General features: G+C 43.2%; 1 protein-coding gene across 1 annotated transcript; it reads left to right on the plus strand.

The window, feature by feature from the left end:
- Window positions 1–933: 933 nt before the first annotated feature.
- On the plus strand, window positions 934–21,597 carry phaf1 (phagosome assembly factor 1; the record flags this gene model as incomplete). The annotated part of the gene is made up of 16 exons (XM_080003018.1): window positions 934–997; window positions 1,145–1,227; window positions 3,013–3,096; window positions 4,237–4,280; window positions 4,661–4,740; window positions 4,886–4,980; window positions 7,729–7,793; window positions 7,893–8,005; window positions 9,331–9,464; window positions 11,807–11,890; window positions 12,447–12,529; window positions 12,798–12,841; window positions 12,982–13,031; window positions 19,451–19,509; window positions 20,749–20,821; window positions 20,898–21,597. 16 exons carry the CDS (start codon window positions 934–936, stop codon window positions 20,991–20,993), a joined length of 1,251 nt encoding a protein of 416 aa, XP_079859144.1. The 3' UTR covers window positions 20,994–21,597.
- Window positions 21,598–23,895: the final 2,298 nt, after the last annotated feature.

Here is a 23,895-nt window from a genome sequence, read left to right on the forward strand (position 1 = left end):
TTGTTTATGTGACGGCGGTCTGAAACGCCATATTTTTTTTGTATTGTATTTGCCTCGGGGTACAGGTTTTCCTTTTCTACTTGTGTATTTATTTATATTTGTACTTAAATTGTCGATTCGTTAACGACGTCTAGCTTACTAGCTAACAATAGCCACAGCGTCCACGAGAGTCTTGTTGACAAACTATGGAGCTTGCGTAACCAACCTGTGAATCAAATCGAGTCAGCACATGGACAGTGGCTTTGTGGGTCGTTTCTTTTTTTAAATCAGCATCGCTCATATTTATTACCACTCGACCAGGTGTAACATCGACCTGTTGGGTGAACAGAACTAAAGACTGTGAGGAAAATAAGTTATAAGTATCCGGTGAAAGAGACGTGTCTGTCAACCAGACCAGGTCAGTCAGACCTGCGAGGCTCAGCCCTGTCGTAACGATTTTGAAAAGCAACCCAACCGAGCAGTAGGTTTTCTGGCAGCTGGCTCTGTGTATTATACGTTTTTGCAGGGTAATTGCGTATTCTGTTTGCGTTCAAGCTGTCAGCCTGGCGAGCAACCACCATCAACAGCCTAAACGTCATTAGTTTTAATATTTCAATCAGTTGTGTACTTTGGTACTTGTTTTATTTTTAAACTTATAACTGATATTTAAGGACTTTTTAATGTCTAAATCGTTCACCTGGGCCGTTGGCAAGATAGTGTTTTCTTATCTCGGCCGATAGATTGAGCATCTACGTTTACGTATACCTGTAAATTAGGACGTGTTTTAAGGAGACATTTTCAGTGTCTGTGGATGAAGCTATTGGTTTATTGCGAGATAGCATTGCATTTAAATTGGTAGTCAGTGAGGGAGACGCATAGAGAGGGCGAAAAGGGCCCTTCAAAACGGTCCTGTGGTGTCTTGAGGTGAGGTCAGCAGCCCCCTACTACTTGCCAATGCTGGATCTGGAAGTAGTGCCAGAGAGATCGCTAGGAAATGAACAATGGGAATTTGCATTAGGTAAGTAGTGCAATGGCATTGTCATGTTAGAATTGACAACACATTTCAAGATTTTATTGGTTTGAAGTAAACATGTATTGATGTCTCTTGGACTATGTTTGAGTTTGAGAGCCTATCTACAGTTTGTATAAAAGTGTGTGTTCACAGGGATGCCATTGGCCCAGGCCATCTCCATTCTGCAGAAACACTGCCGCATCATCAAGAATGTCCAGGTGCTCTACAGTGAACAGGTATGATGACCCAGCACATCTTGTAACCACACACACACACACACACACACACACACACACACACACACACACACACACTTTACCTTCCGGAAGGAGGCAGAGTTTTAGCCCCAGGGGCCCGGCCGCATCTCTCAGGACGTCAACACACTCTGCGTAAACGTTGACGAAGAAACAGGCCAGCGGCATCAGTGGTGTGATGGAGAAATTCATCATCTCTGAATCTGGAACTTAGTGAAGGAACAGTGTTAGGGTGCACCTAGTCTAGTAACATGGCCTCATAGTCCTTATACCAAGTTCAGACTACATGATTCTGGTCAGATTTTCCACTCGCCGACAGATTTTTTGAGATCGCTGAGCAAAGCCCCAGATTAGAGGAAAATCACAACATGCACCCATGAGCGATGAGCCTGTGGTGTGAACTGCTCGCAACGCGATCTGACTGCCTGCAATGGTTCGCAGACGCCGGCAAGATATCGTGCAGATTTAATATATTTTGGGCTCGACTCGGGGGTGACACAACGGGCTACAGCCAATGAGAGCAGTCACGGGTTGGGGGGTCGAGAAGGAGAGACAGAGATGGGAGTGCAGTGGACCAGCAGCCAGAAACACACATACCTATTTTACTTTTCTTCTCTAGGTTTTTAATATATTTGTTATTTAAATTCAACTTTTATTCAATTTTTTTTTACAATGACTGAATATAGTAAAAAATAAATAATCCTCCCCCGCGCATGGTATTGCGTCATTTCCAGTGTCACTTCTCACATGTGTTTTTGTGTCAAAACGTAATTTGGAGACCGGAGAGACTCGTTTGGGATTCCTCCTGGTGAAAGATCTTGTAATGTGTGACCCCCCCCCCCCCCCGTCACCAATCAGTTATGTAGTCTGTAAACCACAATACTGCAAGACTCCCAATCACAAGACCGAATGTTGTGTAGTGCGACCAGCACAGCAATCTGACGACTTTAAAAGTTGTGTAGTGTGTCCATACTATTAGCTGTTCTATGAGCCAAGCAGAATAATTATTGGACCCAATAGGGTGTCAGGGGATTCATCAGACAAATTTATTTACTTTCCTTCATGGCTCAGAGATCCAGGTTTTGGGCTCCTCACACTATACCTCACATGACTCTTTGTGTGTTGACCTCGGTTGCAAGCGGTTTCCTAATGGCAAAACCGCCTTAAACTCTTTGAGACTGGGTCACAGAGAAACTGATTCAATTCTCTGGTATCCATTATCGCTCTAAGGGTCACAGTTAATTAATTAGTGACGCATTAAGCAATTCTGCTGAATCTGAGTGGTAATGGTCGGACCTCCCTTACATTTGACGCATACTGCTAATTGTCAATTGATCTGATACGATTCACCATTACAGCTACTCTTGTAATTATGATTAAGTTCATTAAAGGTTCAGCTCATCTTTCCATATGATGTTTTCAGTATTTTGTCCGGTCCCTGTATATCTGTCATAGAGATAAGGCACTCCTTGAAATTCAGGGGTAATACTGAGTGGAAGCAATCTGAATGATACCTGTGTCCCTGTGCTTGTCGCTGTCTGGTATTCCTACTTGTGCTCTTCATTTTGTTCATCCCAGGCTAGCTTTATATCGGTGTTACGTGTGTAGTTTGTGGAATATGGACTTTTTAGGCTGTCAAATTCCTTGTATTAGTATGCATTAACTATAGCTAGTGTAGAATTCTCTGCTGCAGGCAGAGTTGCCTTATCAGTGTGTCCCGCTGTGCTCATTACTGTGTATGTGACCCCCCCCCCCCTCACCCCGCAGACACCACTCAGTCATGACCTCATACTGAACTTGACTCAGGATGGAATTAAACTGCTGTTCGACGCTGCCAACCAGAGACTCAAGGTGAGGCCCGCTGTCTTGTTCTGGGGCGTTCTCAACTTGTGAGGCACATGTTTAGAAAATAGGTTTACCTCAGGAGGAGATGGGATGAGTGAAAAAGAAGATAATTGTTATCAGTAGCCAGACACACAGACAGGGATATCTAGCTGTTACCAAAAGCACCCTCAATGCTGGCTCAGGAAGTGGGAGCATAAATATGAAATTTTTTAGGTGTATTATGGGTTTGTTTTTAGATGATCTTCCCCGTAATGAATTACAACAATTTTGAAGAATTCTTTCGCTATATTAGAAATGTTATATCATATCATATTATATCTCAGGTTTTGATTACCCCAAATGAACAATCTTAAGTTGATTCTGTTCACGGAAAGTGATGGATCTGCTTTGGTACAGTTTGAGTCAATACTTAAAAGTTTAGGATTTGTAATCTGGGTCTGCTTATAAATCTTGCTAATCTTACCTGATTTTTGGAGTGGTACCATCATTACCCCTGTTTGGGTAGACAGCTTATTGTTTTTAACAATACAATCATTAATCACATTAATTATCACCACACTGAAGGTAAGTTTCATTTAGGGGGATTTAAATGTATATTTAATACAACACAGACAATAAATTATATTAGATAATTACAGAACCCAGAATCGCGATTGTGGTGCCACCCCATGCAGTCGCCTGCACGAGCACCTCGTGTCGATTACCCACATTGAAGTATTTTTAGTATTTTTAGAGCTTATAGAGCTTATTGTGTGTAATCACCGGGTGTCATGACATTTCATTGCATATATGTATGACCGTATGTATATGTAGGGACAAATAATCACTTGAACTTGAACTGAACACTGAATTTGTATATATATACATATTGTATTTGTTTACATTTGAGTCACATAAGTTGCGATTATTGTCTTTTGTCTTACTTTTTATCGCAATGGCCTGAAATAAATGTGAAAAAATTAGCAAAAATTGCAAAACACTCAATTCCCAATTGTTTATAGCCAGTTAGAATAATTGAACAGGTACCAAAGAATCATGTGTATGGGATTGGGGAACTACAGCGGAACAGACATGCTGTGTCTGTTGGATAGACGACCAGGTATGTAGCAGTGTGACTTTTTTCTTTTTTTTTTTGTCTCGTTACAGGTTATTGAAGTGTACGACCTGAGCAAAGTCAAGTTGAAGTACTGGTGAGTAGCCGCGACGCTAACAAACTAAATAGCTAACTATCAATCTGATGCATCACTTCCTCATGCCAATGTGGACGGATGAATTTCATCAGTTGACATGTGCACAAATGGGGTGTAAAGCAGAGTCCGTCTTGTTGTGTTTATAAGTTAAGTGCACTTTCAACTCTGCGGACATCGGAGATATGGCTCTTAATGCTCTCCACTTATGCTGCTGCGTGGCCATGGAACCTGTCCAGTGCCTTAATGTGTTCCTCATTTTGGTCTCCCAGGCATGAGCGCACTAATGCGCCCTCATAACAGCCTAAATAAAAAATGTGTTTGAAGTTATGTCTATGTCTGTCTGTGTTTGTGTGTGTGTGTGTGTGTCACGTTTTTTCCAGCGGGGCCCTTTTTAATTCTCAGGCCATTGCCCCCACAATAGAGCAAATAGATCAGTCGTTTGGAGCCACACACCCTGGAGGTAAGTTGGAACTCATCCACCAACAAACATAATATAACAGCCAAGTCAATTACTGTAAGCGTGCATGGGCTTGCACGTTATCGTTGAAGCCTCGATTTGTACGATTTTTGTAACGCACGCCTTCGTTAACCCCCCCCCCCTCCAGTTTATAATGCCGCCGAGCAGTTGTTTCATCTCAACTTCCGAGGCCTGTCCTTCTCCTTTCAACTGGACTCGTGGAACGAAGCGCCCAAGTACGAGGTGAGAAGGACGCTTCCTTCATGCCTCATTCACGAACAGTCGTGTGTGCGCAGCATTTACCCAAAAAATTGGGATCCAGCGTTCATGCTTGACTTTGCTCTTACTTTAGAAAAAAATGTAGAACTGCCTCTTGACCAAAAAGCACCAAGATGTCAGTGTCCTGGAAAATTGTATTTTTATTTTTTTTTAACAGTGAGATTGAATATAGAAAATTGCATTCAAGTTAAAATGACCGCTTTTCCTGCTTTTTGCCACTTTAGTACGCTGCACATCAGACTGGCAGCTACTGTGTTGGGTGGCCGTGTTGCCGCCGCAGTGGAGGCAAAGGCAAAGGTCGCCGTTGTGTGTGTGTGTGTGTGTGTGTGTGTGTGTGTGTGTGTGTGTGCGAGAAAGAGGGTTGGGCAAAATTGCACGGCGTGTTTTAGGGATGCAACAGCAGTACACACGGCCTGTTATCAATCCGTTTGGTACACCCCCTACGGTTCCATATGCACACGTGAACCGCGGTATCACGGAAAAGTACGCTGCACACATTGCGCAGCAGTGCGGCATGCAGTAAACGCTGTTTCCTATTGAATCTACTGCCGCGGCTCCACCGTCAACATCAGTCGTGCGAGGTCTGCACGGACCTGTGCAGCATTTCTTTCTTTATTTTTGCGTGAGAGGTCTATTATTTATTTTTTTTCAGCTATGTGCAGCTATGCAGCCTTTTCAATACAAACACAAATCGATCCAGTTGTTTTGAATGGCTGTTTTGTATGAATGAAGGGAAACAAGTCTCACTGGGTGATGAGCTGTTATTTTTTGTTTTCTTTTTGTCAAGATTTGGCTAAAAAGGAGTGTCACGTCAGGTCCACAACGCGAAGGCACACGTGCTCTGGTCAGACTGTGACGTCTTATTTCAATAAGTTATTTATAATATATTAATTATAATTGAAGGAAATTAATATTTGAATTATCCACTATCCTGGAGACCTCCCCTTCAATCAGATGAACTTGTGCAAATTATAACACCCCCCCAACAGTCATACACACAGAGCGTTACACTTATTTGTGGAAGACTAACATCAAAACATTTTTCCACACCTTTTAACTTTAAAATAAAATTTTCTTAAATATAAAGTCCCCGAAACTGTACCGTTACCATGGCCCCATAAACGCGATGCATACCGAACCGTGAGCCCACTAGCGCGTTTCCATCCAACCTTTCCAACCATTCTCAGTTTGGACAGAATTTCTTTCTCTTTTCTTTTCTTTTTTCTTTTTTTTCTCGTGCCATTCATCATCCTCTCCAGCAGGTGTGATTGAAGATCAGTGGCTGTGGACGTTCACATAGTTTAATATCGCTGTGTCACTGTTTTGGAGTTTGGAGAGTATTCGCCTCCCTGCCGAAAGCAAATATTTGAGCGGTGAGAATTGACTCCGCCACTCCTCCCGCCTATCACGAACATGCAGAGTCACTGCCATTTGTTTGATGGATGTGTCTGTGTGAACATAGCTGTTTGGATGCCAAATCGCTTGGTCGGTTACCTGCTTTGATACCGTTTCATGCAGTGTGCCTCGTTCATTGTCAATCAAATCAAACTGTATTGGCAGCATTTCCATGGCAGCCTTCTCACAGCTGGCCAGGTCATTGGATGGAAATAAACCTACATTTGTAATATTTGTCTGAACATATTTTAACCAGACTTTGATCTTTCTAGGGCTTTCTAGGGTTGTTTACATGGCAAAGATAGGACACTGTTTGATGTAGTGGGTCTGTATCATATTAACTTTGATTCTGTGCATTCTTTATGCTGTTAGTTCTTTGAATGTCTTGAAAGTGAGGTATAGTATAGTATCAATGAGAAATTTATGAGGAAAAAATATCTGCAGCATAATACACATGGATGTTTTGTGTTTTGTCCCCGAGCGTGGGGGGGGGGTGCACCTCATGACCCAGGGTGGGATCAATACTTCATATTTGTAGGTTTATGTGCAGTGACTAATATATATATATATATATATATATATATATATATATATATATATGCACTTGTGTGGCTATTAGCTCCCGCGTTGGTGAATTGGATGCTATTTGCAACGAGGCTCATTTGCATAGAAAGGGGAGAATTTTACACCAAATGCATGCATAATACCTAATTTAAATACGTGAAAATAGCACCAGCACACCAAGACGCTATTTGTGTGGCAGCGCAGTTAGCATTTCACTGTTGTTCACTGGGAGAGTTTGTTTCATTGGACGCCTGCTTTTTCTGTTAGTGGCGCCGGTTTAGTGGCTGCAAAAGCCGCGCACTTGCTTTGTGAATGCGAGTTATCACTGACTGTTATCAAATCGCGTCCATTTTCCTTTATCTCTGAAATATTTACCTATAACTATATAATGTCAATTTGGGCTATTGCTCTTTCTACTCACTTTCTGGGATACCTTAACATTTAACAACCTTGGAAAACAACAAATGTGCCTTGGGATGGGAGCTGTCCGTCATTATTTATTCATCTCAAGTAGTTTGTTCCTTATCCATCATTTATTCACTTGTTATTCACGTAACACTTCCTCCATGTTTGTTGTGGCACTTTAATTTCCTCAAGAGGATTGGTTAAGTGGGGAAACTAAACCATCGGTGGTGGTTGTGTGAAACCTTGTCAAAGTAAATAAAGAAAGACTTGATAAGCAATTGTGCAGCGAACACGGAACGCACTCACAAACCGAGCCTAACTTTTCCCATGGGCTTGGCCTCCCTGCAGATTCCCCACGGAGCCATGGTCAGGAGGATGCACATCTACACTGGCAACAACCTGCAAGACACAAGGTGACGGGAATAAATCGGACGCCCAAACGTACAGAAAGCCCGCCAATTGTTCTGCGTAATCCATGAACCCACGTGTTCCTTCCTCTCTTCCTCTCCCAGGGCGCCACTGATGCCGCTGGCCTGTTTCTTCGGCAACGTTTATGCAGAGTGTGTTGACGTCCTGAGAGATGCGGCCGGGCCCCTGGGGCTCAAACTCCGCCTCCTTACGGCAGGTAAAGTGTGTGTGTGTGTGTGTGTGTGTGTGTGTGCGTGTGCGTGTGGATACGTCTGTTTGGTGAATGGGGAGCGGTAGGGAAAGGTATGGTTTGAAGAATTTTGGACTTTTCTCCACATTTTGAAGTTTAAGTTGATGACCCCTATCCATCTTTAAGTCCTCAAACTATATAAAAAAAGGGTTAGGATAAGATAACTCTTCATTAATCCCTGGAAGGAAATTCAGGCCATATAGCAGCAAAAACAGTGCAGTCAAGAAGGAGATACAAATTAAAATGAGCTAAGAAATAACACATAACATGTACACAAGTTAACATTAAGTAGCATGATGCTAACTAGTAGAACTATGGTAAATAGAAGTTCTATGCAATCTCCCAATATGGGCAAATGTCCATTAGTCTACAGTAAGTACAAGTTACAGTATTCGAGCATTACTAATATAAGTGGTATAGAGTAGTAACCGTAGTGGAAAAAACGTGGCCCACAAAAACTACAACAAAACATACAAAAACTATTATCCACGAGCATGAAGTAGCATTTAGGGCTGGTACTATTTAAAATCTTTTGGTACCTATACCTTGACTTTAGTTTTAGTTTTTCTGATAACAATTTATACTTTTGACAGTGCTGTTTACTTTATAGCTGAAATACTGATTTAAAGCAAAGCTCTTTTTTCATAAAAAGAAAATGAATGGCACATTACATTCACACCCTTAATGTACAAACCTTCATTTGTATTTTTGACTGACTGGGGCTGAATAGATCAACTGGCCAAAGGATGTTACAATACTCAATAGTACAGTGGTACCTTGACTTACGACTAATCCAAGATACGAGTAGTGATAGTCGCAAAAATTTATATCGACTTGCGACCGACTGCTCCGATACGACCGTAGAAATTTGCAGTTGGCGCGTCGACGGCCAGTCAGCAGCCAGTCAGCAGCCAGTCAGCAGCCAGTCAGCAGCCAGCCAGTCAGCAGCCAGTCAGCAGCCAGTCGGCAGTCAGTGTGTGCACGTAGTTTGTGGCTTATCGATATTTTTTTCATATTTATTGTGTTTGTTCTGTGTATTTTGTTTATTTTCACCCTTCATGATTTCAAAAATTGCTTCGACATACGACTGTTTTAACATACGACCGTTCTTATAGAAGGAATTACAGTCGTGAGTCGAGGTACCACTGTAATGATGCAATTCCATCTTTACCATTAAAGTATTGAATTATCAAGTCTTGTAAGTATACTGTATGAATTGTTAGAGAGTGATCATCCGTAGCAGAAGCAGGTGGTGATTTATCTGCCTGTTCTGCTGTGTTTTGCGGGTGCAGGCTGCGGTCCCGGGGTGATGGCCGACGCCAAGGTCAGGTCCCTGGAGAGGAGCATTTATTTCGGGGACTCGTGTCAAGATGTGCTGGGGGCCCTGGGCTCTCCACACAAAGCCTTCTACAAGTCTGAGGATAAGGTAGCTTCATTCCACTGGACCTTATCTTAACCCCTTTTTCATTGAAATTGACTGCAGAAATGCTTCGCTTTATCTTTTTGTACTTCGAGAACTATTTTCAATGATACTTCCTCGACTGTCGTGAACTGTTTTTATTTTTGTTGTCTATCTAAGTCTAAGTCTTGTAAGGTGTTGTCTAGAAGTAGTGCTGTGAGGGTATACATTTTTTATTACAGCCGTGAAAAAGCAACGCATCCCTGCAGGATTGCGGTTAACCGACGGGAGGGGTGGGGCACTTTTTTCCTTCAGTCAGAGTGCATTACAATAACAGGATAAAACACAAGCTTACAAAAAATGCACTGGGATAACATTCCAATGAGGAATTATAAATAAAGGGAATCATGAATATATATTTATAGGTGTGAATTGTCCAACCCCCCCCACCCACCTCTCCAAAGTCGAATATTTGCATTGAAAAGCCAAATCCGATTCGGCTGACAAAATTCGGGTACAGCCTGATAAAATAATTTATTATAATCGGACACACACAAAAGAAATCCCCCAAAAGTTGAATGGACTGTCCCTCCCCCTGACAAGCGGAGCAACTGAAAAGTTTTGTTTCTGCAGAAGCCCTTGAGCATAGGATGGAAGACAGTCAATGGTGACTCAGCGATGATTGTGTTTGTATTTCATATCACACACCATATGCACTCCTGTAAAAAAAAATGATGCAGTGATGACGGTAATGAGCTCAACCCTGCGGTGAAGTCACGTAACCACAGTAATGTGGTTATTGTCACAGCCCTATCTATAAGTCTATGTAAGTGTTATCTATACACCGATCAGCCACGACATTAAAACCACTGACAAGTGAAGTGAATAACATTGCTCATCTCATTACAATGGCACCTGTCAAGGGGTGGGATATATTAGGCAGCAAGTGAACAGTCAGTTGTTGAAGTTGATGTGTTAGAAGCAGAAAAAATGGACAAGGGTAAGGATCTGAGCGACAAGGGCCAAATTGTGATGGCTAGACGACTGGGTCAGAGCGTCTCCAAAATGACAGGTCTTGTGGGGTTTTCGTGGTATGCAGTGGTTAGAACCTATCAAAAGTGGTCCAAGGAAGGACAACCGGTGACACGTAAGGGAGCAAAGTCTAGCCCGTCCGGCCTGATTCCACACAAGAGCTACTGGAGCACAAATTGCTGAAAAAGTTAAAGCTGGCTATTAAATAAAGGTGTCAGAATATTAATTTCGTACAAATATTTCAAAAGTTATTTGTACCCAGTAAGAAAAAAAAAAAAAAAAGTCCGGACCGTGGCGCTTGGCTGCAAAGACGAGAAACTGATACACCTTCAGTCTCTATGGAGACAGGTCTTCTTCAATTTTATTATTTTTCTTAAAAATGCTACTCAGACCCTAGACTTCTATTTTAGAATTAGGGGTGCGGGGACATCGCACACAGGCGCTTCACTTGCCCACCGGCTGCCAGAGGGAACGTGCGGACAGGAGGAGGTAGAATGGTGAAGGTTGTTCCTTCTCAGGAGGCAGAGTGTATGGACGGGTTGAAAATGATCATACTTATTTAATAATATTGGGTCAGGGTTATTGCGTCTGGGGACGGGGGCCCTGTCCCCTCTCAGTCAGCGGAGGGAAGAATCCAGGAGGCAGGGAGACAAGGAGCAAAGAGCTGGTCTTAAAACCGTTGTTGTCTACTCTTGCATGATATTAGACACTTCTCGCGTGAGCATTACCTACTTTATCCATAACAGTCATCTATGTGAGAACAGACTCCATACAGAACTTTTCCATAAAGGAGGCCAATGTGGGAATCATCTACCTCCAACATTTGCCGGATATTTTTCATCCAGCAATGTTACGGATTCCATGTGGAAAAGGGGGCTTTACAGGACTTAAAGGATCTGCTGCTAACGTCTTGGTGCCAGATACCGCAGGACACCTTCAGAGGTCTTGTGGAGTCTTGACGGGTCAGGGCTGTTTTGGCGGCATGGGAGGGAGCTACACAATATAAGTGGTTATTAGTGGTGGTTTTAATGTTGTGGCTTATCGGTGTATACATCTGTGTAAAATTCTATAATCAAGTGGAAGGAGCATTTTATGTGTTGGAAATAATACATTTTACTTCATTGTATTATTTTTATTATAGAGAGGTCGCTATTCTCACTTTGACTTGGTCTTTGATCTCAGATGATACATTTGATATTCAATTTAAAAAAAAATCGATTCAGTTAAAGCAACAGTAGTAGTTGTCTTCACTAACTTCTGCCCCTTAGAATGACATATTATTTTGATACTTCTCTTGCTTCGATTACACGTCCCGTGTTTCTTGTGTGTATTTTTAGATGAAGATTCACTCTCCGTCGCCACACAAGCAGGTTCCTTCCAAATGTAATGACTACTTCTTCAACTACTTCACCCTTGGAGTGGTATGTGGCGCGATGCAGTCAGTGCAATCGTAACTGAGAAACCCCCCAATACAAAAACTCAACTACGAAAGCTAAATCAAATACATCAAATATTGAAGAACTTTTTATATCATGTTAGATGGTAAAGAGAAAAATATTATTTGTAAATTAGACTGTTAAATGAAATGTTTTTTCAAAAATAATTTTGGCTTATAGGCTTATCGCTGACATTCTGTTTACTGTTTAAGGCTTATATTTAAGGTCAGCTTTATTGTACATCTCCATTTCTATCTCAGGTTCATCTTTTTGGTTCACTATTTTTAGTTATTGTAGAGGGCTATCTATTTTTTTCTGTATTTTTTTTATTGCTTTAAGTTATTTTTAGGTTATATTTATTGTTTATCATTAGGTTTTGTGTATATTACCATGTTTTTATTGTCTGTGGTTAACTGTTAGGTTTATTATATGTATGTATATCTATTGTATCTAAAAAGTAATTGCGTCAAATCAGTACGTGGTATCTGAATTTTTAAAGTTTAAGACTCTTAACTTACGTTATGGTGTTTGTGTTTATCAGGATATCTTGTTTGATTCAACCACCCATCTGGTCAAGAAGTTTGTCCTCCATACCAACTACCCTGGACATTACAACTTTAACATGTGAGGATTTTTCTTCTTCTGTCTTTATTGTGTTTTTTTTCGTCTTTCCCCCTCATCCTTCTCTGGTGACAGTATACTTAGGGCAAAACAGAACTTTTCGTGTGTTATGAGTTCCAGGGCATTTGCCAACTATTTCTCCCAACCTCCCCTTGTCCTTTTATAAAGCAAACTTTAATGCATCTGTCTACTTGTCTTCCCACCTCCTCTTATTATCTTATATCCTGTACGTGTATTGGACTTCAACTGTAAATTTTCTACCTACTCTTAGATATCATCGATGTGACTTCAGAATTCCACTTGTCATCAAAAAAGGTGAGCGAGACGTTTTTTTTGTTTTTTTTTTTATATATATATTACAGGGTATCAGGTTTAATATGATTTACCAGTGTAATTGGTGTGTGTGTCTTCATTTTTTTTATCTGGCCATTCTGCTTCCTGTCTTTCTCCTACAGAAGGAGCTGGTTCTCAGTCGGAGGACTGCATCCTGACCACGTACAGCAAGGTCAGATACGCAGAGCAAATTAATACTGAATCAAATGTGCTAAAGCGCTAAAACTTTTTCATTTAACTTGAGTTTGAGTTCATATTTTTCACAATACCCTGAAAATTTGCCTCTTATGTGGGCTAACCAGGCAACCATATACCCTAACCCTAAGTCCACCAGGGGAATCTCATGGGCTCCACTGCTCCTCATCCATCAATTGCACATTTTTCACCTTTCTTTTTATTTTCATTTTATATTACTTGATTTAATATCATTGTATTTTTTATTGTATTTCATTATTATTATTATTATTATTATTATTATTATTATTAATAATAATAATAATAATAATAATAATAATAATTATTATTATTATAAGAATTATTATTATTATAATAAATAAATTATTAATTGTTATTATAATTTTAGGCATTAGTGGGAGAGGCCACTTGGCCACTGCTATCTGCACCCCCAGCCTATGGATCCCCCTGAATTTGAAGGGCTGTAAGGCTAGATACCAACGGGTCATCCGCGTGTTGGCATTCCTCGTGTAAGGGGCCCATTGGAGAGGCGCGTGGTCAGAACAGAGGGTGAATGAGAACCGCAGGAGTTATTACCGGATGGTGCCGACCGCCCACTTGATCGCCAGGCACTCTTCTTCTCTACGGTGCTGTACCTCCCCTCCCGCTCCAAGAGCTTCCGGCTGAGGTACATCACCGGATGGTTGACTCCCCCCATCTCCTATGACAACACGGCTCCTCTGTTCGAGGCATCAGTCTGCAGGACAAAAGGGAGAGAGAAGTTAGGAGTGTTCAGGAGTTGCTCCCCACAGAGGGCTTTCTTAACCCTCTAAAATGCCAGCTGCCACAGTTCTGTCCACTGGACCGAACTGATGCACCCTTTCTGATCAGGTTGGCCAGCGGACTGGTCAGCTCCAAAAAGGCGGGGATGAAAAACAAGCTGTGCCTAGCCAGTCCAGGCATTTTACTTGGACACAATCGTTCACCTTGCGATAGTCTTCACAGAACCGTATAGACCAGGGGTGGGCAAACTTTTTGGCTCAGGGGCCACATTGACTTTTAAAATTTGACAGACGGGCCGGGTCAGCACAAGATGCATACATATCAAACATAAACAGAAAAAAAGCATTACAGTGTTAATACACTTACCTTTTAGTGGGAACAGTGTTGTTGATCATCCCTTTTTGCCAGTGCATCGGAGTCTGGTGTTAGTTTTGTTGTGGCAATTCTCAGAACAGATCTGAGGTGTTCATCACTCAACTGGGATCTGTGGGGTGCTTTGTTGGTGTTTGTCACACTAGAAGTCTGTTCAAACACATACGTGGAGCCAAACAACACCAGCATCCTCTGTGCCATCTTCTGGATGTTTGGAAATGTGGCTGCACTTAATGAAGCATAAAACTCATCCAGTTTAAGAGAGTTGAACTTCTCCTTTAAGACGGTGTCACATTGGAGATCAATCGGTTCCAACTGCAACTCCTGTGGCGCCGTTTCAGGGTCTTGTGAGAAGGGACCTGACACCAGCTGAAGTGACTTGTCAATTCTTCCAAAATCAGAGAACCAACGGCAGAATTCTTCATGCAGGTCATCCACTGATTTCCTGTATTTTTTCACATGTTGCGGGGCCTCTTTCAACGTAGCCAGTGTGGGGAAATGAGCGAATGACTTGTTTGGCATTTGCTTTGAGAGTAAAGCTAGCTTGGTTTTGAAGGCTCTGACGTTTGTATGCATTTCATGCACAAACTGGTCTTTCCCTTGTAGCTTCACGTTCAGCTCATTCATGTGTGTCAGTATGTCCACAGCAAAAGCTAAATCACAAATCCAATCTGTGTCTCTCAGCTCAGGAAACCTGTCAGCGTTCTCAGGTAGCTGAGAACGCATATTCATATTTGTTCTTGCTCCCAGGACACAAGATACCTGCTGTCGCTACCATGCACTCTTTGAGAAACTCCCCTTCGGAGAAAGGCTTGCTGGCTTTTGCTAATTTGAATGCCAGCAAATAACTTGCCTTCATGCTTGATTCTTGGATGGCAGTTTGTCTGATAAAGGTGTTTTGCTGAGCCTGCAAGCCAGCTGCCAACCTCTGAGCAGTAGCCGTCCGTTATGCGTTGATTGGTTGTTAGCGTAATTAGCACGCTTGGTAGAAAAGTGAGGGCTGATGTATTCCTTTAAAACCGCAATCGTTTCTTGGCAAATAAGACATACAGCCTCTGACCAGACCTAGGTAAAAAAGTATTTAGTTGTCCAATCCTTATTAAACACTCGGCACTCACTGTCGACTTTTCTTTTCTTTGGCCCACTCATTGTTGCAGATGGGTTCAGAGTAGTAGCAGAGTAATAACAGCCAGTAGCTCGGGCGCCGCAAAATCAAGTCACTGCGCCTAATGCGCCACCTGGTGGAAACGCCAGGCATTACAGGTCAAGGTGAAATGAATGCCGTCATAATTATGAATTCTTGCCATTCGGCGAGTAATTTAGAGCTGGAAGTTGGGAGCAATACCAGTACTTTCTCTCCCGGTGAAAATTGCCTCAGTTGAGTCCCTCAATTGTACAGGTGTTGCTGGCCTTCCTGTGCCCTAGTGAACATATTGGATTTCATTTTTACTGGTGCTTGGACCCTCCTCTCAGCTTTCTTTAATCAGGTCCAAGACCCCCCCCTAGGCTTCCTAACAAACAGTAACTCAAAGGGGGTTTTGTTTTGTTAAACCGCTCAACCACACCATCAGTCTGGAGTGGTACACACTAGTCTGAATTGATGTAATGCTCAATAATTTGTAGAGTTTGGAGTGTATGTGGCATAAATGACCTGCCCTGGTCAGTCAGAATCTCTTTCGGGATTCCAACTCGTGAGATTATGTGAAACAGAATCTGCGCCACGCTCTTTGCAGAGATGCTGTTTAATGGCATGGCTTCGGGATACTGTGTTGCGCAGTCCACTAGGACTAACACCTCCATCAGTGGGCACTCCCTCCAGAAATGATCAGGACTCTCCTGCACCATTAGCAGAGGGCAGAGCTGGAAGCCTGGCCCTGGGGAGAGTAGGGAAAGGCAGACGGGTTAAAACGGGCTTGTGGACTGGGCTGTATTGGGGGTTGGTGAGGTGCAGGTGTCGGGGGTGTGGGGTATACGCTTCTTCATTGGATCCTCATCCTTTTTTACGCAAGTTAATGTTGGCTTCTGAGGTGTTTTTGAAGTTTTTTTGCTGAAAATACCACTCAGATTATGCATTCCAGGGCTGTTTTTGTGGGTGGAGCCACCCTCCTGAGGCCCCTAGTTCTGTGAGCCAATGCAGTTTGAGCACAAGCTCCAGGTTCTGTCAGCCAATGGGATTTGAGCTTTACTCCGGGTTCTTTTGTATGATCATTTACTTTTACATTTAGTCATTTAGCAGACGCTGTTATCCGAAGCGACTTACAAGGGAGAATAACATTCAAGCTACATTGCGACAGAGACATTAGTGTAACAATAAATGCTGCTAAGTAGTGCTAAGTAATTGTAGGTTAGGACAAGAGGTGCTCTCTGAAGAGCTGGGTCTTCAAGTGCTTCTTAAAGACAGAGAGGGAGGTCCCTGCTCTGGTCGTTTTTGGCAGCTCGTTCCACCAACGTGGAACTACAAATGAGAATAGCCTGGATTGCCGTGGTTGTACGGCCGGCAAAGCCAAGCGACGCTCATTTGATGAGCGCAGCATCCTGGGGGTAACGTGCTTTTACAAGAGCATTTAAGTAGGTGGGAGCATTCCCAGCAATCACTCTGTAGGCCAGCATAAGAGACTTGAACTTGATGCGAGCGGCTACAGGTAACCAGTGGAGCTCGATGAGCAGCGGAGTGACATGTGCCCTCTTTGGCTGGTTGAACACCAGTCGCGCCGCCGCATTCTGTATCATCTGAAGTGGCTTCACCGCACAGGCCGGCAAGCCTGTTAAGAGAGCGTTGCAGTAGTCGAGACAGGACATCACCAAGGTTTGTACCAGCAGTTAAGTGGCATATTGGGTCAGGTACGGCCTGACTTTTGATGTTGAATAGTGCGAAGCGGCAGGACCGGGAGACGGTGGCAACATGGTCCGAGAATGTCAGTTGGTCATCGATAATGACACCTAGATTCCTTGCAGCCTTGGTAGGAACAAGAGATAGAGAGTCAATTTTAATATCAATGTTGTTATAAATACCTTGTTTGGCCGGGAAGACCAGCAGTTCCGTCTTCGCCAGGTTTAGTTGAAGATGATAATCCTTCATCCATGTGGATATGTCAGCGAGACAATCCGAGATCCGCGTCGAGACAGTAGGGTCGTCAGGCAGGAAGGACAGATAGAGTTGAGTATCATCCGCATAGCAGTGATATGAAAAGCCATGTGAGCGGATGATCGGGCCCAGTGAGGTGGCGTATATGGCAAAGAGGAGGGGTCCTAGCACCGAGCCTTGGGGCACCCCTGTGGTGAGGTGGTGAGGCACAGACAGCTGGCCTTGCCATGTCACACTGAACAAGCGCCCAGTAAGGTAAGATTTGAACCGGGAAAGTGCACTGCCAGATATGCCCATGCTTGAGAGTATGGACAGGAGTATGCTGTGATTGACAGTGTCAAAAGCAGCTGATAAGTCTAGCAGAATGAGAACCGAGGATTTGGCAGCAGCTCTAGCAGTTTTTAAGGCCTCTGTCACAGACAACAGGGCTGTTTCGGTGGAGTGACCACTTTTGAAGCCAGATTGAAGTGTATCGAGAAGGTTGTTTCTTGACAGGTACTCTGTAACCTGTCTAGAGACCGCCCTCTCTAAGGTTTTGGAAAGGAATGGGAAGAGTGAGACCGGCCGATAGTTTTTTACTTGAGTGGAATCGAGTTTTCTACTTGAGTGGAATCGAGTGAAGGTTTTTTGAGCAGTGGTGCGACCCTAGCCACTTTGAAAGCGGAAGGGAAAGTGCCGGAAGTTAGGGAAGAATTAATCATATGCGTGATTGCCGGGGTGACAGTCGGTAATATGGCTTGAAGGAGGTTAGATGGGATCGGATCTAGCGGACAGGTAGTAGGAGGGCTACATGTTAGTAGTTTAGATACCTCACTTTCAGCGAGGGGGGTGAAACCAGGGAACGATGAGCCTAGGGCTGGAGAAGACAGGTTGTGAGGAGGTTGTCTAGTGAATTGGCTGCTGATGGCTGCCACTTTGTTAGTAAAAAAGGAGGCAAGGCAGTCAGCAGTGAGGTTAGTAGCTGGGGGAGGTGGTGGAGGGTAAAGCAGAGACTTGAAGGTGGAGAATAACTTATGTGTGTCTGTGGCACCGTTGATCCTATCGTTGAAGAAGGCCTTTTTGCAGTAGTGATGCTGGAAAAGAAGGAGGACAGCAGTGTCTGGTAGCTTGCAAGATCTTCAGTTGTTTTGGATTTGTGCCATTTCCTCTCGGCTGCTCTGAGGTCAGTGCGCGTTGTCCGGAGGGTGTCAGTCAGCCAAGGGTGCGACTGGGTTGATCGAGTAGGTCTGGTGGATAGTGGACACAGGCTATCCAGACATGAGCTCAAGGTGGAGCAGAGAGAATCAGTGGCATCATTAACCTGCAGAGAGGAGAAAGTGCCGTGAGACGGAAGAGAAGAGGAGAGAACAGAGGAGAAGTGGGTGGGAGACAGGTTGCGGAGATTGCGGCGGGTGATAACCATGGGTGGGGAGGTAGGGGATTGTTTTGGTAGCTGGACATTGAAGTGGATGAAGAAGTGGTCTGAGAGATGAAGAGGGGTGACCCTTAGGTATATGTAATCTTTCACTGATTTCACATTATCAGTCCAACAAAATCTTTTTATGAACAAATTTGTAGCAATCCAGTTGCTGAATATTCACTTATACAAGGCAAAATTGAAAGTTAGTTCTGACTTTCATTGCCATGCTTAAAGCTTGTGACATGGACATGGACACCGCACCGAGATGCACCGCAACTGTCGTACAGGTGGATTTTTTTGTTTGTTTTGAAAATAAAATACATTTAATCGATCTACAATAAAAACACTATTTTTATTGGTTTTGTTTGGAGAAACACACAGCGGATCACACGCCGTAGCCTGCGATCTACACTTTACAAACACGCAGTGTTTTTTGTTTTTTTTAAATACTTACATTTCTCTCGCCTGCAGTACAGTTGGTAATAATTCCTCTTTGTTTTAAAAGATTTGTTTGTTGAGTTACTCAGCTAGGGGGTGTTTTGAATTCTACTGTGGGCCTGTGACATACAAAGGGATCAAATATCTGAACTGGTTGTTTCAGGACATGTTTTCTGACGAAGGCTGCCCACAAAAAAACAGACTGGGTTGTCTTATTTCACAGTTTGTGTGTTAGTAGGCCCATCGAGACCCACATGTATGTGCACAAGTGCTGAAAAAGTGAGTTTTTCATAACAGGTCCCTTTAAGATTTTATGTTGACTTTTGTGATTGTCTGCTAGTGGGATCAGATCCAGGAGCTGCTTGGACACCCCGTGGAGAAACCTGTGGTCCTACATAGGTACAGCGCACGCACGCACACACACACATAGTCCTACAGATGCTGGACATGCAAATGGTTTACAAAATGAACACTGGACTGTGTACTGAAAGTAAACTGGTGCACCTGGTTTCCACTTCATGATAAAAGAAGGTAATAATGTGGAAAAACTATTAAAAATCATCATCAGTCGCGTCTTTTAGTCCAAAGCAACCTGGAATCAATAGCAGGGTTCCTGCAGGTCCATGAGATCCTTTTAATGTTGTAAATTCACTCAGTACAAATAGGCCTTAAAGGCCTTAAAAAGCCATTAAATAGTCATATATTTATAACATAAGATGGCAATTAATCTGGAGAAGAGGGGGGTGCAGTCTTAATTTCAACATAAACACTTTTACCTGATTTTATTTATCCTTGTATATTTCTTTTTGTCTAAATGAATCAAGTTCTTCTGCATCAGAGTCATGTTCAGATGTTACAGAACCCTAACCCTACCTCTGAACCTGATACTTACCTTCATATTCGGCGGTTCTAGATGAAGCTAATTCACTTAATACGTACCTTCATACTTACATGTAGAGAGAAATGCGAGAAACCGGGTTCTCACCAGGTGCTTGAAGTGCTTGCATTTCGTCTTCAGAAATAGAAGTATGGGAATACCTTGAAAATAGCCCCCTTTTGTGCTGGAGTGCTTGAGAAGTCCTTGAAAAAAATGCAATCATTGAAAACCTGTGATACTCCCCCTGGTTTTGTTATTCAAATCGTAACATAATAAAACATTTCCAGAACTGCTTTTACAACATAGATGATGCAGTGGTGCCATGCTGGATTACATTTAATCCAGCATGGTTGGAAATAGACACTTACAATAATAATAGATGTCAATGACCTTAATAACAGATATATAGATATATACTAATATAAATAATAGGCAATGAGACTATATTCTATATAAATGAATATTGATCACATGTTGTTGAAAATGAAAGAAATAGTGCTTAAAAAGTACCTGAAAGTCCTTGAATTTCATTTTGTAATGCCAAAACAAACCCTGAAGAAAACAGATAATGGTTTGATCTATTACAGAACAAATGTATTTATCAATGATCAATATGAAATGTACCCTCAGTAGTTCTATGTCAGTCATCGCCAGTAAATCCTTCAATAAGATTATTACAGTTGGAGTTTTTTGTTGTTGTTTTTTTTGGCGACACTACAGTCGCAGGTGTTTATTTTGGGTTGCTTGTGCTTGATCGACAGGTCATCATCGGCCAACAACACCAACCCCTTCGGCTCCACCTTCTGCTTCGGCCTGCAGAGGATGATCTTTGAGGTCAGAGAGCCGTCCATCGCCATTGACGACGTCCAAAGGCACCGCTTGGTTCTGAACCTTTCCTCTGCTCCTCTAGGTCATGCAGAACAACCACATAGCGTCGGTGACCCTCTACGGCGCTCCCCGGACCGCCATCCAGGCCCGGGGCGAGTCCGGCGGCAGCTCCCACTGAAGCCTCCCCCGCGGTACCGAAACAACTTCCGGAAACCTTCATCCTCCACCGCTCCGCCCCCCACCAGGCCTGATTCCAACCAGGACAAACCACCAACCAGATGCGATCCAGCACCCCGCAGCATTTACTCAGAACCTACTACAGAATGTACCGTGACGTCTCCCAGTGGACAAGCGACATTCTATGCTCTTCTTCCCACCGGACAAGGTGTCCCCAAAACCCCAACCCAACCCCCTACCGTCCCTCCCCGTTCAGGATATGAGTGTAGTAGGGAATAAAAACAAAAGCTCCTTCGGCCGGATTCCACTGGCTCGTCTGCGTTAATACTCGACACACAGAGCCCCCGGCCCGTCCTGAGGCCTCCAACGGACCGCTTTCCAGAGCCACTGGTGTTTTAAAAGTCGACAAGTGCTAGAACCTCCGACGCCGTCTCAGATTCCCCCTTCGAACCAAATCGATAAGCAGGACTGTTCCGGTTCCGGTTCCGGTTGAAAGACAGCAACACAGACCGGACCAGACCTGCCCCGCCCCCAAAAGCAGAGAAGCTCCAAACAGCCCTAACGGAAGCTGGAGGTTCTGGGGGTTTTTGGGACGGTTGTCCTAACTCCCCCAACACACACACACACACACGCGCGCGCACACACGCACAGGCACATGCACATGCACACACACACATCAGAAGGTCATGTATTACCCAGAGGTACTGGTATTTTCAGTACTCAGTCCGGTTGTTGCCTAGAGTATTGATGCTTTCCAAACACACACACACACACACACACACACACACACACACACACACACACACACACACACACACACACACACACACACGCACGCTAACACAACTGAGCATCTGCATGCGTGATGCTGGTAGTTCCTTTTATCCTTTCCTGTCTTTCTTTCTAAAACGTCAAACTGACCTTTTTAAAATTGGACTTGAACATGTTATGGCGTCCCCCCCCCCCCCCAGGAGGTTCTGCAAAATGAGAAGGTAAACGGGGGCCTGCAAGCACAAAGCGTCACATACCTCTCTTTTGTGTTCCTCTCTTTCTCTTTTCCTTTTTTTCTCTCAGGAAATGTTGAATTTCCTGGTGATAGTTTTCACCCCCAATGTTCCTCATCTGTTACCGTTTCCCCAGAGGGTCATTCAGTGCAGTCTTCCCCTAGGTATTAAAAAGTGTTCTACCTATAGCTTATTTTTTTTATCATTTCTACGTCATCCTCTAATATGGTTGTTTTTTTTTTAGGTTTTTTTGTGGGGGGGGGGGGGGTTAATTGCCAAACAATGTAGCCAAAGATGCTCTCGAGGGGGCTTTCTAAATTGTTAATTTGCCCTGCGAAAACCTTTGGCTGTCCAGTCCGCTCGGTTGTCGTGACCAATCGGCCCCTAATGTAAACCCATCAGAGATGGTCGAGGAGTTTGGGTATTATTATCAAAAAGGAAAGTTCCTGTCAACTCGATCAATGGTGATCATGGGTGTTGAGAGAGTTGTGATTCTTAAAGGATTGCCACTATTTTAATTTGAGTGCATTGTGCAGATGGGGTAAATGGCGTCCCGGTCATTTTCATGCAAGCGTTCAATTGTAGACTGTCCAGCCCCCTTTAAATTTTTTTTTTGTTTGTTTTTTTAATACATGCAATTGAATAAATGATTGTAACTATTTTTTCTATTCCACACATGTCCCCTTGTGTTTTTTCCCCAAAAACCGGCCCTTGGCCTCCGTCGTGACGTAGTCAGCCTAACACCAGTCTGAGATAAAGGGATATTTTGAGTTGTGGAATTTTCTTCCAAGTAGGACATTTTATCAGTGGCGATGACTATGGCTATTTTTGGGGGGTCCCTACGAAGTATCTAAGTTGAAATTGAAAATGCTGACACCAAACGTCGATATTTTACAAACAAGCCACAATGAAAAACCAATATTGATATTCTCAAATCAATTCCAAGTCTATGAAACCTACCCGAGAAACTTCGAATCTTGGTTAAGTCTTAACACTTGAATTTTCCAAAACCTATGCTCATATGCCTAAAAGAAACGTGTGTGTGATGTCATTTTATTTTATTTCCTTATGTCAAATACCCACATTGAATCTCTGCGCTCTCTCATAAGTTCTTTCCGACGAAAAGAAGAGGCTGAAAATTCCAGGTCCAGAAACGTAAAAACCCGTCCTGCCGTGTTTTTGCTCCAGCCTTGCACTGAGCCTTAGTTGCACCTCTGTGTTGAGGCTAATGAGCCAAATCCATGTGGTTGGCTCAAATTCCCGGAGTGGAATTTTTGCTTTCTGGAACCCAGGTTTTCCACCGAATAATGATGAAAAGTCACCACCAAAAACGTCAACATATCCCCCATGATGTTTAACTACACCCACTTCAATACGGAAGAGAAACTCCAAATGCAGGAAATGTTTTTATTCGGAAAAAGGCAAAGATCCAGATTTTGGGGTGGGTGGCAAAACAATTCCAGACCACTTGTCAAAACTTTGAGTTTCTCTCGGGTTTCTATTACATCCACAGATTGGATCTGAGTTCTCTTTTGGCCAACAAATGTCATTGGTCATCAACGTACCCGAGGCCGAAGAAGGTTTCTCCTCACGAGGTTACGTTTGTTTCTTGGAATGGAAGAGATAGATTTAATGTCTAGTTTTTTGGGGTTTTTTTTCCTCAGTTTGTAAAATATTGTGTCTGGACCCAGTGGTGGGTTGCAGGCTCACTTCTATCAGGTCCCCAAACGCCAAGCGGAATGTTGGCTTGGGTCTCAAGATGCTAAATATCTAGCCGGGCTCCTGACAGTGATACAGAGAGATGGACGGATGGTTCCATGGTCCGGAAAGTTGTGAAAACATGTCCAGGGGTTTGGTCTGAATTCTGGAAAAAAAGAAAAGCCCTGTAATATAACTGTC

Source organism: Zeus faber (assembly GCF_960531495.2).
Source record: "Zeus faber genome assembly, chromosome: 6".
In the NCBI taxonomy this organism is placed as follows: Eukaryota; Metazoa; Chordata; class Actinopteri; order Zeiformes; family Zeidae; genus Zeus; species Zeus faber.